Here is a 15,682-nt window from a genome sequence, read left to right as displayed (position 1 = left end):
AGTGGTCAAAACTTGCATTAAGATTTTCCACTCCTGCGCTTGGTTTGCTGTCCACTGAAACTTGGCACGAGAATGTATATGCTCTCGTAAAAGCATCATTCGCTCTGACAACTGTGGCACGAATTTGCCTAAATAGTTCATCACCCCCAGCATCTGCTAAATGTTGGTCTTGGACATTGGTGTCAGCATTCTTGCCAAGCTTTTGATTAGCATTCGGTCAGGCAATATGTCCGTTAGGAATATGACATCACCAATGAATTTGATTTCTTTCACTGTGAACTTGCATTTCTGCGTGTTGAAAGTCAAACCTGCTTTCTCTGGAGCATTCAGCACTGCTATTAACCTCTCACGTACTTGCTTACTGTAACCCTAAAGTAATATGCCATCAATGTATACAGCACACCTGGTAGGCCATGAAATGCTTGGCTCATGGTTTATTTAAACACCTTCGGTGTGGATAAAATGAACGTCAGAGGCAGGAAATTGTATCTCCCAAAGGATGAAGAAAAAGCGCAGATCTTGAAAGTCCGCTCATCAAGCTGTATCTGATGATAGCCGGAGTTCGCGTCAAGACAGCTCAAGCACACGACATTGGTTAACCGAGCTTCCAAATCCTTGCGCCTAGGAAGCAGGAAATGCTGCCGCTTTATGTACTTGTTAACAGCTCTGGGGCCTATGCACACCCTTAGCATACCATCTTTTTTCTTTGTGAAAACTAAAGGGCTGACCCTGTCGGCTATAGGCTCGATCACTTTAACAATTAAGCCAGAATGTACCCTTCCAGGGAAAACCAACCGGGAATTATCAGGGATTTTCAGTAGTCTGGAAATACTCAGGGAAAACTCAGGGAAATTGTGCTTCTGACCGGGAAAATTAGCTGTAATTTTATTTAAATGGAACAAAAGCCGCGGTAATGCTGGCTCGAGTAACAGAGGAATCACAACGAATCGTCTTTTACGCCGTGTCGTCGGCTGGAGGAGCTGCCAGTGCACAGTTAACGACCGACTATCCGGACACCCGATAATTCGGGCGGCTTCGCGGCACCGCCACGCACCCCATCGAGGCATTGTATAAGTACTTCTGAAATTTCGGGCGCAAGAACACTTTGCCGTCGGATTTTCCGGACATTTTTCCATGACCGAAGGTCCATAACGGCGTTAATCAAAGCCACCACCGCTGCCGTTTTGATGACCTCACCGCCTCGAACCGGCGATCCCGCACGCAGATCCACTGGCTGCCGTAGCCATCACCGCGGCGACGCTAGGCCTAGCTGCTTAGACGTTCGCTATTAAGCTTCTTGCCGTTGAATGCCGTGTTTTTCATTAAAATAATTCGGCGCTGTCAGGAATGGCACCGACTCCGCCTTTGTGGTCCTGCATTGCATAATGCCGGTTCCCGAAAGTCAGCTTCGCCTCAATACAGCAATGTTACGCTGTGAAGCATACGCTAAAGTATTGCGGTGAAGCATAACAAACGTGGGAAGGGTCAATTGTCACGGGACACAGTTATGTATTCCTTAATTATACACGCGTGCACCCGCCATCTGCTGTCACAATACGAGCACCGAATGGCTTCTAAGTGTACTGGCAGGCCTCAAAGCTTTTTCGGATGTGCCTATGGCAGTTTGAGCCCTTAAGGGCAGTAAAACACGCATTAATTTTTTTTTTTTCGAACTGCCCGATTTTTCGGACGTTTTCGCGGCCCCTAGGGAGTCCGAAAAATCGGAAGTTGACATTACAACTGACCAAGAGGATGGTTCAAATGGTTTGTGGGGCGAATGTGCGGCGGAAGAAGGACGAGAACAGAAAGGACCTACACAGTGAGGAATGAAAGGGAAAGGAAGCATGCTGCCGCAGCTTGGAAGGAGTTTGAGCTCAAAAAACAAAGTGTTGGCTGATGCGGAGCTGCAGGTGTCCCTCATCCAAACCAAAATAAACTCTTTAAAGCATTGAAACACAACAGTACGGCATTGTGCACGGGCTGAGAGTATGTCGCGATAGTTGAGGTCGAGCCGCTGGGAAAATCTCACTTGTGACAAACTCGGGCCTAACACCAATGAGCTTGTTATCAGTTAGTAGAAAGAGCTCATGTTCGAAAATATTTGCTTCTGTATGCATCTCCTTTTTATTTGTATTTGAGAATGTACAACTCGATTTGCAATGGGCTTTGCCATTTTTTTTTTTTTCAGATGTTTTATTGGCAGTGCATTTTCCTAACCCCTCCCTTCTGTTTTCTTTTGGAATAAAATAAACGCTACTCCTTACTATTCAAACTGGATTAAGTAGCTTTTTCTTTTTAATTTTTTAACGTGCTTGCTGCAATGTGGCAGTATATGGTGACATGGTGTCAGCCCGTCTTGACATAAAACGAAGTTCTCTGTCACTCAGGGAATTTCGCAAAGCCACTCAGGGAAAGTGTGACAAACTCAGGAAAATTGGAAATGTCTACTTGGTAGACACCCTGCCTTCCCTTCATTCATGTTCCTTCTTTAGAGGCTCTTCCACCACAAACAGAATTCGTCGACCTGGTAGCATGACAGGCACCACCCCAGGTTTCAGGACCATGCTGTAAGCTTGTTGCAAGCTACCTAAACCCTCGAAAACATGCCTGAAATGCTTGAGAAGTTTCTTGTTTGTGGTCTTGTCTACAACGCCTACTCTATGCTAGACTAGCCCCAAAACTTCACTAGCTTCTAGACCGAGTATGGCCTGCTGTCCATTTTTAACAACAAAAAATGCGAATGTAGCAGAAGCACTCCCTGTGCAGACATTCCAAAGTGCAATACTGCACTGCCGTTATACGCCCGCAGCACCGAATTTGTTGGCTTCAACATTTCTGCTCCCCGCAGTTGGTGGTAAATTGACATAGGAAAAAGGCTTGCCTGCGATCCAGTGTCTACTTTAAAGCTTACCTCGTGATTGCGAACTTGAGCTTTAACCATCCAATTCCTTTCATGTCTTGCTGTCATGACCTCGAGAGCATCTAGGTCTTCGTCTTGCTGTTTTCTGACTTCGCTTACTACAGTTGAGGTGCAACTGTTTGCAAGTAGTCCAGCTGTTGGCACAAGCAACACCTCTTTCCAAAGGCTGGGCTTTGCTTCGGTTTTAAATTGTTCTTTTCCTTGTTTCTGCTTTTTTGAGGGTGGTGCCGAGCACCTTGAAATGGCATAGACACTGTCGTACCCTCTAAGCCATACTTCATTTTACTGTGCTACCAGCTCCGCTGCTTGGCACATCTCCTCTGCTCTTTGCAATATCCGTTGGCTGTCACAAAGCATTTTCTCGCGTAGTCTAGGATTGTGTGTGCCAAATATGATCTAGTCCCTCATCATCGATTCTTGCAACACAGCAAATCAAATTTTTCAAATGATTCTCCCTCTGCCTGCTTTCTTAAGTGGAATGCATATCTCTCCTGCATTTCATTGCTCACTTTGGCGCAGTAGGCACCAAACTTTCTCACCACATTACTGTAGTCACTCTTGTCTTCATTCGGCTCAAACTGGAAGTTGTTGAAGATGTCCAGCATGTCATCACCCTCAATTCTCAGCAGGAGTGCTTCCTTTGATGCTTCCATTTTCAGCTGGTCCTTTGCCACTGTCGCCTGTAGGAATAGAGAGTTTTAGAATAGGGACACCAAACGTTTTGGGGCCTCAAAGAAATAGCATTGAAGCTACTGCACATGTGCAAGACCCAAACTGTGTTTGGCTTTTGCGTCAGGCACGCTAATTTCACAGATTTAGCAGGAGCCCCATAAGCTGCCCCAAAAGCTTTGTATCAACAAACATGACAGCACCCACTGAAGCGACAGCTCTACCCTAGCTCCAAACTGGGCTCAATTCATGGTAACGCATGAAGTTTGTTAGCTAAGAGAGGTGACTGTGGTTATCGCTTTCTCTCAACTAACGTGTGTAATGAGGATTGATTCATTAGACGCTGCTGATTCTGAATTCGAATGTCGATTTCATGGCTCGTAGGCCTAACACGGCTAAACTTGGCTGGTGAGCAAACGTAAAATTGATCATTGATAACTAAGTGCAACAAATTGCTTGCTGCTGATAGAATAGCCTTTAAATTGTAATTAAACACAAAAGTCAAAATTACTGTTATCATAAATGGCATACTTTATTTAATTATTTACAATAGCTTTTCTTTGATGCCATAGTGCCTCTGCAAGTGCAAAATGCTATCCACAAACGCAAAGCCCTATTCTAAAACTCTTCACTCCTGTGTGCCCCAATGCTAATACCCACAAAGATCTTTGAGGCCCCAAAAGTTCTAAAACTCCCTAATAACTCAAATTTCTGTTTAAAAAGCTTCCAGTTTTCTGTCACGTTACCCATCGGCCACAATGATTCTGGTGTCTCCCGAGGTCCATAACACACTATTTGCGGCTGCGATTGCTTTCAGGCCTCGAAGGGCAACTTTTGACGCCGTGTAAGGTGCAACAGAGATGGCACTTACAACAGCGTAGCCAGCGCAGAAAATGAATACGTCCATTGAAAGCATGACTTATAAAGACGCAAACTAGTGCGCTGTACATACTGTACATCACTGATGCACGTCCGCACTCATGCAATCACTACACGTGTCTGATGCATACTGCAACCTGGTACTGTGCTATTGCTGCTTCATAACTTAGTTAAGAGTAAGCAGTGCTAATACATTCAAAAAAGAGGTCCTCCCCCTACATTTTCTCCCAAGACATGCTACCACATCTGTGCTGACAAAAAATTTAATGCGCAGTGAGCCACCCCTCCAACCTTTCTTTGTCTTTTGGTAAGGGCTTCCCTTTGATACTACCCTGGAGATGTCCCTAGCTAACACAGTAATTTTTCTGTGTTGTTGCAGTGCATTACCACTTGGTCATGTTCCAGTTTACAGAGCTGCTTGCATTCACAATTTATTTCACTGTACTTTGATGGACACTCGGGCAGCAAGGTCTGAAAAACCATGTTACAAACATCACTTTGTTGCGTTGAAAGTACTGTTGTGAGCTTAATGAACAGAAACATTTGAAAATTTGTCAGTTAGCCTCATTCCTTGCCAACAATGACATGCTGTAGCCAAAACTGAAGGCATGGCAACAGCAAGAGAAAACATTGTTTCTGTGTCTTATAAATTTTGGGAAGCTGATTTCACTTTTTTTTTTTTTTCAGTGATCGTGTGCTCGCAGAGGACTACAGGTAAATCTGGCAAATTGCTTTTAACCCTGTCAACCTTCCACTTCAGTTTCCTCTACAGTTAAAATTGACATGTTCTGTCTCTTCATAAGGTTTCTTTAATTCTTCTTTTTTTTCTATTCCTTGAAATGCTTTTGATTCAGTTTGTGGTTGACTACTACCTTGCATGATTGATGCAAAAAGCCCTACCTGGTCTCACAGTTGTGTTCACTACCCGCAATGGTTGCTTAGTGGCTATGGTGTTGGGCTGCTAAGCACGAGTCACGGAATTGAATCTCGGCCACAGCAGCCGCATTTCAGTGGGGGTGAAATTCTAAAATACCTGTTTACTTAGATTTAGGCACATGTTAAAGAACCCCAGGTGGTCCAAATTTCCGGAGTCCCCCACTATGGTGTGCCTCATAATCAGATCGTGGTTTTGGCACTTAAAACCCTATAATTTATTATTATTTTTTTAACAGTTGTGATCACTGCAAAGATTACGAACCTATGTTCAGCAGATTTTGAGGCGATGAAGTTATGGGAGCTTGTTCACGTAGAACTGATCAGATATTAGTCGCCCAGATGGGAAAAGAAATAGAGATATCAAGATACCTGAAAGGTGCTGTAATAAAGTGTATATAGTGCTTGCGGTGGGCCCTTATTATACACTGTATTCAGAGATTCGTGAGCCTTTCACAAGTGTTTTAGTGAAACATGGAAGACCAGGGGTTGTGTTTCTTTATGGACTGCTGCTTTTCGTGTCAGGTTTACCAATGGCAAGTTGAATTATTGAATGAAGCAAAAGTGTAGGAGAAAACTAGTAGAAAAGCATGTTTTTGATCTGCATTATCCTCTAGTAATGCATCCATTCATTGTATTCTAAGAATGTGCAGCAAGAATATTTTTGGTGGAAAATGTTCATCCCTATAGTTGGGCATTATGTTATGCTAGTTGCTGCATAACATGAAAATACTGTTGAAAGTCATAGTTCAAGAATGCAGTGCCAGCTGATAGTAAAGTTTGCCTAGAAAGGATGCTTAGTAGTAGTAGTATTAGTAGTATGGTATAATATGATGAACTTTATTCAGGTCTTGAAGATCAACCCTTAGGTTGACGCAGGTGGCTCCCATGTCAAGACATAAGGGTTGTGTTGGGCAATAAAAATTAATAAAAGTAATATAATTAAAATAGGAAACTAAGCCCTGCCTGCTGCACCGAAGTATTAAAGACAGTAAGGTTTAACCTTATTGACGTATCGTGGGCCTTCTTGACGGCCTATACTTGGTCTAAAAGAACTCTACTGTGAAGGACTCTTCGCCACCAGTCTCTTTCCTTGTCACAGTCTGTGAAAGACACAAGACACTGCCAAAGCATATAATCCAGAGTAATGATGCCATTACACTTCTTGGAATTGATTGGTACCTCTCTTTCTGGCAATAATAAACAGGAGAGCCAGTTTTGCCCACCTTGTGTGATAGCTATCATAGTTGTTCTAAGTGTTGCTCTCTGGGCAGGTGTGCTGAGCCCGACTTAGTAGCCAGCACCAAGGAATCATAGTTGTTCTAAATGTTGCTCTCTGGGCAGGTGTGCTGAGCCCGACTTAGTAGCCAGCACCAAGGAAGGTCCCCAACCACCCCCACGGCGCCGTCGGGGGCAGGCCTCCAGCACCAGCGGAAGCGGTGATGCTACCCCACGTGGCCTGCCACGCAGTCCAGCGCCATCTATTGCAGAGTTCTCAATGGACCTGCCAAGCGCATGCCGGGGGCAGTATGTCGTCAAACCACAGGTGACCTTTCACTTTTTCTTTTTCTCTTCTGCTGTTATAAAGCAAGAGATGTTTAAAAGGAGGAGGAAGTGGTCATTCGTGAGGAACTGCAACATCCTGTAGAAAGAGGCACAGCGGACAATCGCTTGTAGGCAGCACCTGCAGGCATGGAACATGCACTTCCTTCATTTTAATGGCAACTGTAACGAGCATTACTAAACACTAGTTGGTTTACCACTGCAACAGAATGATGGTGGGTAGTCATATTTTTCAGCTGCCAAATGAAGTGCACTCCTGGACTCCCTATGTACTTGGAGGTGTTGGTAACATTATCTGGCTGTGGCAGAAAGCAGCTTTTCATCTAATGTTTCTTGCTTCATTACTGTAGACAGTATAGAAAGAGAAAACAAAAAAAGACAGGAAGGTTAACTAGACCGATGTCCCATTGGCTACCCTGCATGGGAAACAGGGGATTAGGCACTGAAATAATTAAGGAGGCAAAAGGTGAGAGTGCTGGCACACAAAAATAGTGGACAGAGGATATCTGTAATCATGTTCTCAGGTCTGTTGATTTTAGGAAAGTTCTTAGAGCTCGCATAGCTTTCTGGTTTTTTGAAGGGTGAGGCCAAGCACACAGGATTTTTGTCTCCGTAGAGGGCCAACCATCCATTTAGCTGAGTGCAGTTCGAAGAAGTAGGCACTTCTCCAAAGAAGAACTGCAGTACTTGCCTAGTAGGTAGAGTTGCTTAGAAATGCTCTCGTCATTCTCCCAAAGACTGAGTATTTGGCTGTGCTGCTTTGTAGCAGAAATTCTTTGTTGAGTGAAATTGAATGTTCTTTGGTATGCCTTGCCCGTTTTTTCTCATTTGCCATGAGTTACTGCAGCCATGAGGACTTGCCTGAACACAGAAGCATGTTGCGTGTACAAGCACCATTGACATAGCTCATTGGCTACTGGGCTTTAGACGTCTGTGCAGAACAGCACACGGAATCTCTGTGCATAAACTGCTGCAGCATGTAACACAGCAGCCAGTGAAAGAAATAATTAGATCCACTGTCAATTAATTACATCTAACCACTCAGTGTAACTAAGTATTCTGCATGAACTGACCTGTAGGGGCGAAATATTGAGGTTAACAAACAAGCTTGATGGGAAGCTAAGGACTGTGTAATGAGTGATAGAACAAAAACAAAAATGATAGGTGGGACTTTAAGAAAGAAAAGATGGAGGACGCTTAAGCTTCGCCTTTAAGAGTGGAATGTGATATAACTCAAAGATCCCTGACTGATTCTCACGCTTCTAGACAACTGGAGCGTATGTAATCGTAATGTTTACTGGGAAACACTGGCTGCGAACGCTATGCACGAAAGCGGGCTTTCTGGTAGAAATGCGGCCTCTAGCATGGGCCACGATGCAGCGGAGGTGAGAACCATCTGGAGGTATTGCAAGGAACTTGGTGCGCCGCTCCGTGACCTCCGAGATACCCACACATTGGCACGCGCAAATGGCAGATGCCATGGCCAGTTTATGAATGGTAAAAATGCTGGAAAAGGTTTTTTTTTTAGTTTTCACGTAACAGAATTATGTTTTCTCATATAGTCAAATTACAATCCGACACTATCGTGTCTGTAGGTTGTGTGTAAGTCGTACTTTACGATTTTTCTATGTACTTTAGCTTGAAAAATTCAATTAACCCTCTATTGCATGGCGTCCCATATTTGGCACATACCGGTTACCATTTTTCTTTTCGCATGTGTGAGATGCCCAGTTGAGAATGTGATACCGTCAGAGTAATTCTCATAGTTATGCACACTTATTATAGGCAAGTGCTGCCATCTCTTCAGGGATACGCAAAACAGAGGTGAAGTAGATTTTGGAAAGCGACGTGAAACTCGGAGGGGGCAACACGGGCAATTGGTTCTTTTTTTTTCTGAAAATTTCCACCGCAGAAACATAGAAAAATTATGTTGGCATATCTTATGGTCTCACCAATTCAAACCCGTTATTAGTTTTCTCAATTTCGTCTGTAACTACAGCAGAGAAACCGAAATCGGTGTGTGCCATATTTGGCACAGTATGAACTTGAAAGACAAAATATGGTAACGTGCTGCCATCTGTTCAATAGTGCGAAGCTGCAGGTCACTCTGTCACAAGATGGAATTTTGTCAATCGGTATGGTGAGGGCGAATCGTCTAGCAAACTGTCGTCTGAAAAGCGAAAAGGAACTGAAATGTAAAGGACGTGGTGCTTCAGAGGAACTCGCAAGCGCGATAGATGACGTGGAGTTATCGTGTGTGCGGTGGTACGATAACCTTGCTGTGACATTTCTGTCCAGCTTTGTTGGGAGATATCCAGTCTAAAAGACTAAGCGCTGGTTTACCTCCGCCAAAGAGTTTCGCGAAATTGATTGCCCCAGCGTAGTTAAGGTCCACAACAGGTACATGGGCGGGGTCGACCTGCTGGACTCACTGCTTGGACTTTACCGCATACATATCAGGTCGAAGAAAGGGCACTTTCGAATTTTTTACGCATATGCTAGAGTTATCGGTAGTAGCAGCATGGCTATTGTACAGGAGGGTGCAGGAGCAACTTGGGAAGAAACAAGTACTACCGCTGGCTCAATTCAAAGCAGAAATTGCAGAATGTCTTACCTCGCATAAGAAGTGCCTACCCAACAAGGGACCAGGAAGGTCTTCTAGTCAAGACATCGAATTCCAGGTTCAACTAAAAAATGCACAGGGACTAGCGGCCGCAATGCCACCCAAAGACGTCCGATCTGACCAAGTCGGCCATTGGCCAGAATTTGAGAAGAAACAACGATGTAAGCGGCCATCTTGCACAAACAAGTTGTCGGTAAAATGGAGGAAGTGCAACATTCATCTGTGCCTGAATGCAGCAAACAACTGTTTCATTTCATTCCACACATCGCGCTAGAAAGAAGCTTTGTTTTCCGCCCATGGCAGCAAGACCGCTCGGCCATCTTCATGGTGTGCCATATTTGGCACACAGCTGTATCTTTATTAATACAGTCGTTATAACTCTGAAACTTTTTGTATATGTGTTCATTCAATCAATAATAAAAGCTGAAAAAATAATTTTTAACATTACTTTTTCATAACTCATGCAATAGAGGGTTAATTCAGTAGCTTCCTTGCGCCACATAGAGGGTCTGGGTGGTATGAAAATCTTTTTTGCCGAAATGACGTCAGACGCCGGATTTTGTGTGACACAGTGTCCTTAATGCTGTCGCATTAAAATACTGCAGTATATACTGTAGAGCAAGTCTGAGCAGCTGATAGTCTAGTTGAGAGAAAGAGGATAAAGTAGATAAGATAGAGATGGGCACGTCATGTAATGGCACAGAGCAGATACCAGTGCTCTGACAATTACTAGAAATTCAATTCAAGGCAGAAGAGAATTAGAAGTAGTGATGCAGTACAGAAGTTTAGAGGCATGGAATGGAGTTAGGTCTGACGCAGCACAACTAACACTTCATGGCACTTGCTTCTTTGTAGCCTGTGAACTTGTATCCACTGGTTGGTAAGTCTGGCAACAGCCGTACACTTGTTCTGCAACACAGTTGTGCTATGTTAGTCTGTGCTTTTTCCACATTGCCTCACAGCCTTGATTCCGAATGCCATGGCTTTGCGAGACCAAAGCCATTATTTTGCAGTAGTTGTTATAGCGTTTCTCTGCTTGCTTGTCACATGGTGTAGGCTTTTCAACACAGAAGGGAACAAGGTGTTCCCTTAATTTATGTTTGCACATGTAAGTGATGCTCTATGCTGACAAATTTGTGCGTTTCAATGTTGTTTCAACATTATGGATTTTAAAGTAAAAACTAGTCTTATATTCCTCATCTGGCTTGTTCATACTTGTGCAAGGCTGTGTAATCAGCATAGACAACATCCAAACAGCATAAGAATATATTCAGCAGCGTGCGTGCACATATTTGCACTGCTGTTACACCAGCAGTGCAGCATTGGCTGATGTGAAAAGAAGGCACAAACGTTTCTATGTTCAAATATTCTAGTACAGCAAGTCACATTTTCAACAGATTGACAAATTCAGTGGCATGGACTGCTTACAAGTAAATTTCTTGGTGTTTTCCTGGGTTTGCAGGACGATGAACGTGACCGTGGAAATCCGCGGAGTCCAGAGTCACGTGCAGAAGGAAACCTGCGCCAGCTGAACATAATGATGCGCACCCGCTCAGATTCTGGCCGGCCTCTTACAGACAAGGTAAATCTAGCAAAAAGCGCGTGAGGTTTGTGGCCTCTTAAAGGGACACTGAGGAGAAACACTGAATCAGTTTAAATTGACAAAGTATTCCTGAAGAATCCCACTTTCATTAATCTTGCGGTAATAGTTCGATAATTAGAAGAGAAAATGACGATCAAAGTTTCATTTTTGAATTTTGCACCAACACCCCAGGGCCAGAACGTTAGGTGGACATCACAGAATGCAAGGTATCTTTTCACATTTCAGCCATTGTGGTTCAGTAAAAGTTCTTGAAACTTCCCAAGTTTAGTCTGTGGCTCTTTTAGTATGCAATGTAGTTCATTTTTGCTGATAAAAAATTTAACTAGGCCCAAGCAGATTGCATCAAAATCTACGACGTCACAGCGAATTGGTGCAAAAATTTCAAGGTGGCGCTTTTTGCTCCTTTTATGATTTACAAAGCATCTTGTCATGGCAACAGTGGCTTTATTGCTATTGATGAAATATAATTTACTGAAAAAATTCAAATCATTTTTCTCCTTAATGTCCCTCATGTCCTGAATACTCTGCTCTGACATTTGCTGGAAAGCGCTAAATTTTTTATTTTATTTATGAAAGCTGTGACAAATAGTTCTCTTAAAAGCTCTTGTACCATTATATATGGTAGCTCGCTTTCCTTCATTGGAGGAAATTGTAGGCATCATCCCCTCGGGCATTATGAACCACCCATTTCAACTTCTTTATTAACACACTCTGTTCCAGTGTTACTTGATTTCGGTTCATACAAGCACTAAGTGGCAGTGAATAAGGATAAGTTAAGAATCCAATTAGACCAATAGGCTTTGCTTAAAGGGACACTAAAGGTTACTATGAAGTCAAGTTAAAGTGATAAAGCAATGTTCTAGAACGTCTAAGGCATCAATATAATCGCGAACAGAGCTTTAGTAACCGAGAAATTGAGGTAAATGGATGACACGATTTGAGACTCCCCAGCGACATTCCGGTACTAGCCCGATGACGAAGGCACTCCTCATAATTTATGTCACTGGTACACAACCACTCGTATTAAAAAGATAATTTCATTAGGTTATAAGACGAAAGAAAATGCTACTTGTATACTTCTGTTCAATTCTAAGAAAAAAAATAACATTTTGACGTTACCCTTCAGTAGTATGGGTGGTCAAAAGGTTTCGTTTTCGCTCGACTCTGCGCGCTTGACTCTGGACCACGCGCGCTTTGCAGTTTCAGTTGTTTCGTTATCGCAGCATGCTATGCTGGTTTTGCTGGCTCGCGAAACTTGCATTTAAAACAAGCAGCAAGAATGCCACATCCATGTGATGTTGTGCGATGCGCAAACGGTCTGCGGTACTTGGCCAAGGGAAGTTGCAGCGGCAAATCCAACGTTGCTTATCACTGTGTGCCAACGAGTGAACCTCTCCGTTTGAAGTGGTTAAGTGCCGTACCTCTGCCACATCGCGTTGGCAAGGAGCCGAAAAATCGCATAGTGTGCTCGCTGCACTTTCGTCCAGAGGATTACGAATTCAACGCCGACTTACTGAAGTTGTGTGGAGTGCCTTTCAAAGCAATGCTTTCCCGTAGCACTGTTCTTTCGGTCTTGCCTGCATTCTCCAAAGCGTAAGAACAACTGCAGGTCGAAGACGGGGGGGTGAGTGCGGCATTTGGTTTTCACGAAGGAAAAGCTACAAATGTGCGAATATGTACAGCCATGACATACAGTTTCCGTCGTAGTAGTATGCAACGATGCCGGCAGCGCGAGCCCTCAGCAGCAGGTCACGTCCATCAGTGCTTAAATCGCTGAAGTTGAGCCCAGCATCGCAAGCCAATGTGTCATTGTCAGGGTAGTCCATTGCAACGAGCGTCAGAGTTGGCGTCATAAAATAAAGAACCAGCTTATCGTCGCGCGCTTTCCCTTCCACTAGCCACCATAGTTCCGCTTTCGCGCTGCTGTCGGCTCTGTCTTAGCTCTGTTTCTGGCCACGCGTTTATGTTTTGCCCAGAAAAGCCGTAGCGCTGTCTGCGGGCGCCGTTTTACTCACCGGCGGCGTTACGGCGCTATGAGACCATGACGTCACCACTCCTCAATCGGAGGGCAGGCGATTCGAACTGCGCTAGAGGTACGCGGACGCTTCAGAACACATTTTCTCTTAAAATAAGTCTCTTCTTCACACGAAACAAGTGTTTCAAGGTTTCTGGGATGGTATTTCAACAGTCCATGTTGACTTAATGTTAACCTTTAGTGACCCTTTAAATATACATTCATCTCTGCTTCCAGTAAGTGACGTCTCAGTAGCACCATACGACATATTGAAACTGAGTGAAGCGGCTCATGTGCAGGAAATCCTGGACCAAGTGGAGGTGCTTAATTTGGACACAGGCGAGAAAGTGCCCCTAAGTGTGGCCGAAGAGCGCCTTCCACGCTGTCTCAACCCACTGGCTCTGCACATCATGCGCATCACGTCTGAGTACGTGGGCCATTCAGATGTGGGCCCTGCCTCCGATGAGGAGAGCCCTAGACCACCGGGTGACTCCACAGATAGTCTTCGCCGCAGAGCGTAAGATCCTCTTGTTGACATCTCTACCTAGCACCAAGACAGAACTGAACACTCGAAGCTCCTGTGAAAGGACTCTAGCATTCTCTATGCATCTGAAGTGTACAAAATTGTAAGGCTTATTGTCATCGTGGTTTACACTTTCTGTGTATGCATTTGAAAGAGCATTACAGTAGGATCTCTGTGATACAATCGCGCATGATACGAATTTAAGTATGATGCATATTTTTCAGAAGTCCTGGCTCAAGTCCATTAACTTACATGCTAAATTTCAAATGTTGCGAATCACTTGTCGCACTTGTGTGTCCCCCTTCACTGTGTCCTTGGCAATTGTGCGCGCTAAATATTTTACCATGAATTCGTACCAACTCGCCCAACTATCAGTTCTGCTGCACCACTCATTTGCTGGCGCGGCAGTAGTGCCAGACACTGGCTGTTGCCAGGCTGGTAAAGTGCCAACACCGATGTACCAGTTGCATTCTTGTTGCCAATGCGTCCTACAACACTGGATCTGCACCAGCACAAAGAAAAGCAGACAGATTTTGTTATCTTGTGCAGATCATGTCCTTATCACCATCAGACAGCAGCTAGGACATAGCAGTGAAAGAAGCTCAAAATAACCAGGCAGAAATGTTGACTTGAAATGTTGACTCCGAAACATGCAAAGTGTGCAGCAAGCTATTGCCAAAACTTATGCAAAACAAGTGCACCAGTGATTCAAATTTACGTCAGCCAATAGGAGTGCTTTCTGCATGCCACATGACTACAGTAATAAATCATGATGCTAGTTTTCCGTTTTCACGCTCTCTTTTGTTGCTTTTATTTCTACATGGAGAAATACCACGCTGCGGCTTCCTGAATCTCTGATCTATCATATTTACGATCGATAGCACCTCCCGAAGCACAATTTTAACAAGAGCGTTAAAGGCTCGGTGTCGCAGAAAATCTGGCATCGGCGTCCTGCATTCAGCGTCCAGCGTTGTATGTTGTTTTGGCAAAAAGAATATTGAACCACACATACCCAGCCATGCAGGCCCTACATGTGGCGCAAGGAAATTACTGAAGGAAATGAATTTCTCAGGGCAAACTACATAGAAAAATCGTAAAGTACGACTTACACACAGCCTACAGACATAATAGCATCATATTGTAATTTGAATATACGAGAAAACATAATTCTGTTACGTGAAAACTAAAAAAAAAAAAAAAATCTCAAATCTCAAAGGCCATAAAGCGGCGCGTGCATTTCCTTGCAACATCTCCGGATAGTGCTCGCCTCCGCTGTATCGCGGCCCACGCAAGAGACCACGTTTCTACTAGAAAGCTCGCCTTCGCGCATAGCGTTTGCCATTAGCGTTTCCCGGTAAACATTCCGGTTAATAAGCTGCAGTTGCCGGAAAGCGCGAGAAGCACTCAGGGATATTTGAATGATTCCACTCTTAAAGACTAAGCTTAAACGTCCTCCAAATTTTCTTCACGACTTCAAAGACAACTCACAAAAGAATGTGCTATTCCCTCAGCTTCTGCTGCATATTTCTTCAAAATATTTCGCCATGAGATATGTAAAGGTCTTATGGTAAAGAGAAAAAGAAAGTCACAGCTTTGCCCGAAAGGTCAAGCATCGATTTTTTCAAATACAACTCATTTAAAAAGTGCCATTTTCTCAAATTCTGATGCGTGTTTCTTCAAAATATTTTGCCATGAGATAAATAAAGGTCTTAAGATAAGGAGAAAAAGAAAGTCAACAGTTTTCCCTGAAAGGCTACGCATTGGTTGTGATAGCAAATCATTAGACGTCTATACGAAGTAAGGATAGTAGTTTTATTGGCTGTATAAACATGTTAACGTTCACTTACTTACTAAATTAACAAGCATGGTGTCACACACGCACAGGCAAACATGAACACATTTCTTTCAATAAGCGCAGACACGTGCTGTCAAAACGCTAGTGTGAGGAATCGCTG

General features: G+C 43.8%; 1 protein-coding gene across 2 annotated transcripts in view; it reads left to right on the top strand.

Moving 5' to 3' along the window:
* LOC126542539 (WD repeat-containing protein 44) overlaps nucleotides 1-15,682 on the top strand; it is a 48,791-nt gene that overhangs the window by 17,895 nt on the left and 15,214 nt on the right. For both annotated transcript variants that reach the window (XM_050189654.3, XM_050189653.3), the window contains exons 4-7: nucleotides 5,156-5,182; nucleotides 6,746-6,947; nucleotides 11,050-11,169; nucleotides 13,504-13,721. In XM_050189654.3, the coding sequence (XP_050045611.1) occupies nucleotides 5,156-5,182; nucleotides 6,746-6,947; nucleotides 11,050-11,169; nucleotides 13,504-13,721 (567 nt within the window). The remainder of the gene's footprint in view (nucleotides 1-5,155; nucleotides 5,183-6,745; nucleotides 6,948-11,049; nucleotides 11,170-13,503; nucleotides 13,722-15,682) is intronic.

Source organism: Dermacentor andersoni, chromosome 2, assembly GCF_023375885.2.
Source record: "Dermacentor andersoni chromosome 2, qqDerAnde1_hic_scaffold, whole genome shotgun sequence".
NCBI classification, from domain to species: Eukaryota; Metazoa; Arthropoda; class Arachnida; order Ixodida; family Ixodidae; genus Dermacentor; species Dermacentor andersoni.
This window is presented reverse-complemented; position numbering and strand designations above follow the sequence as displayed.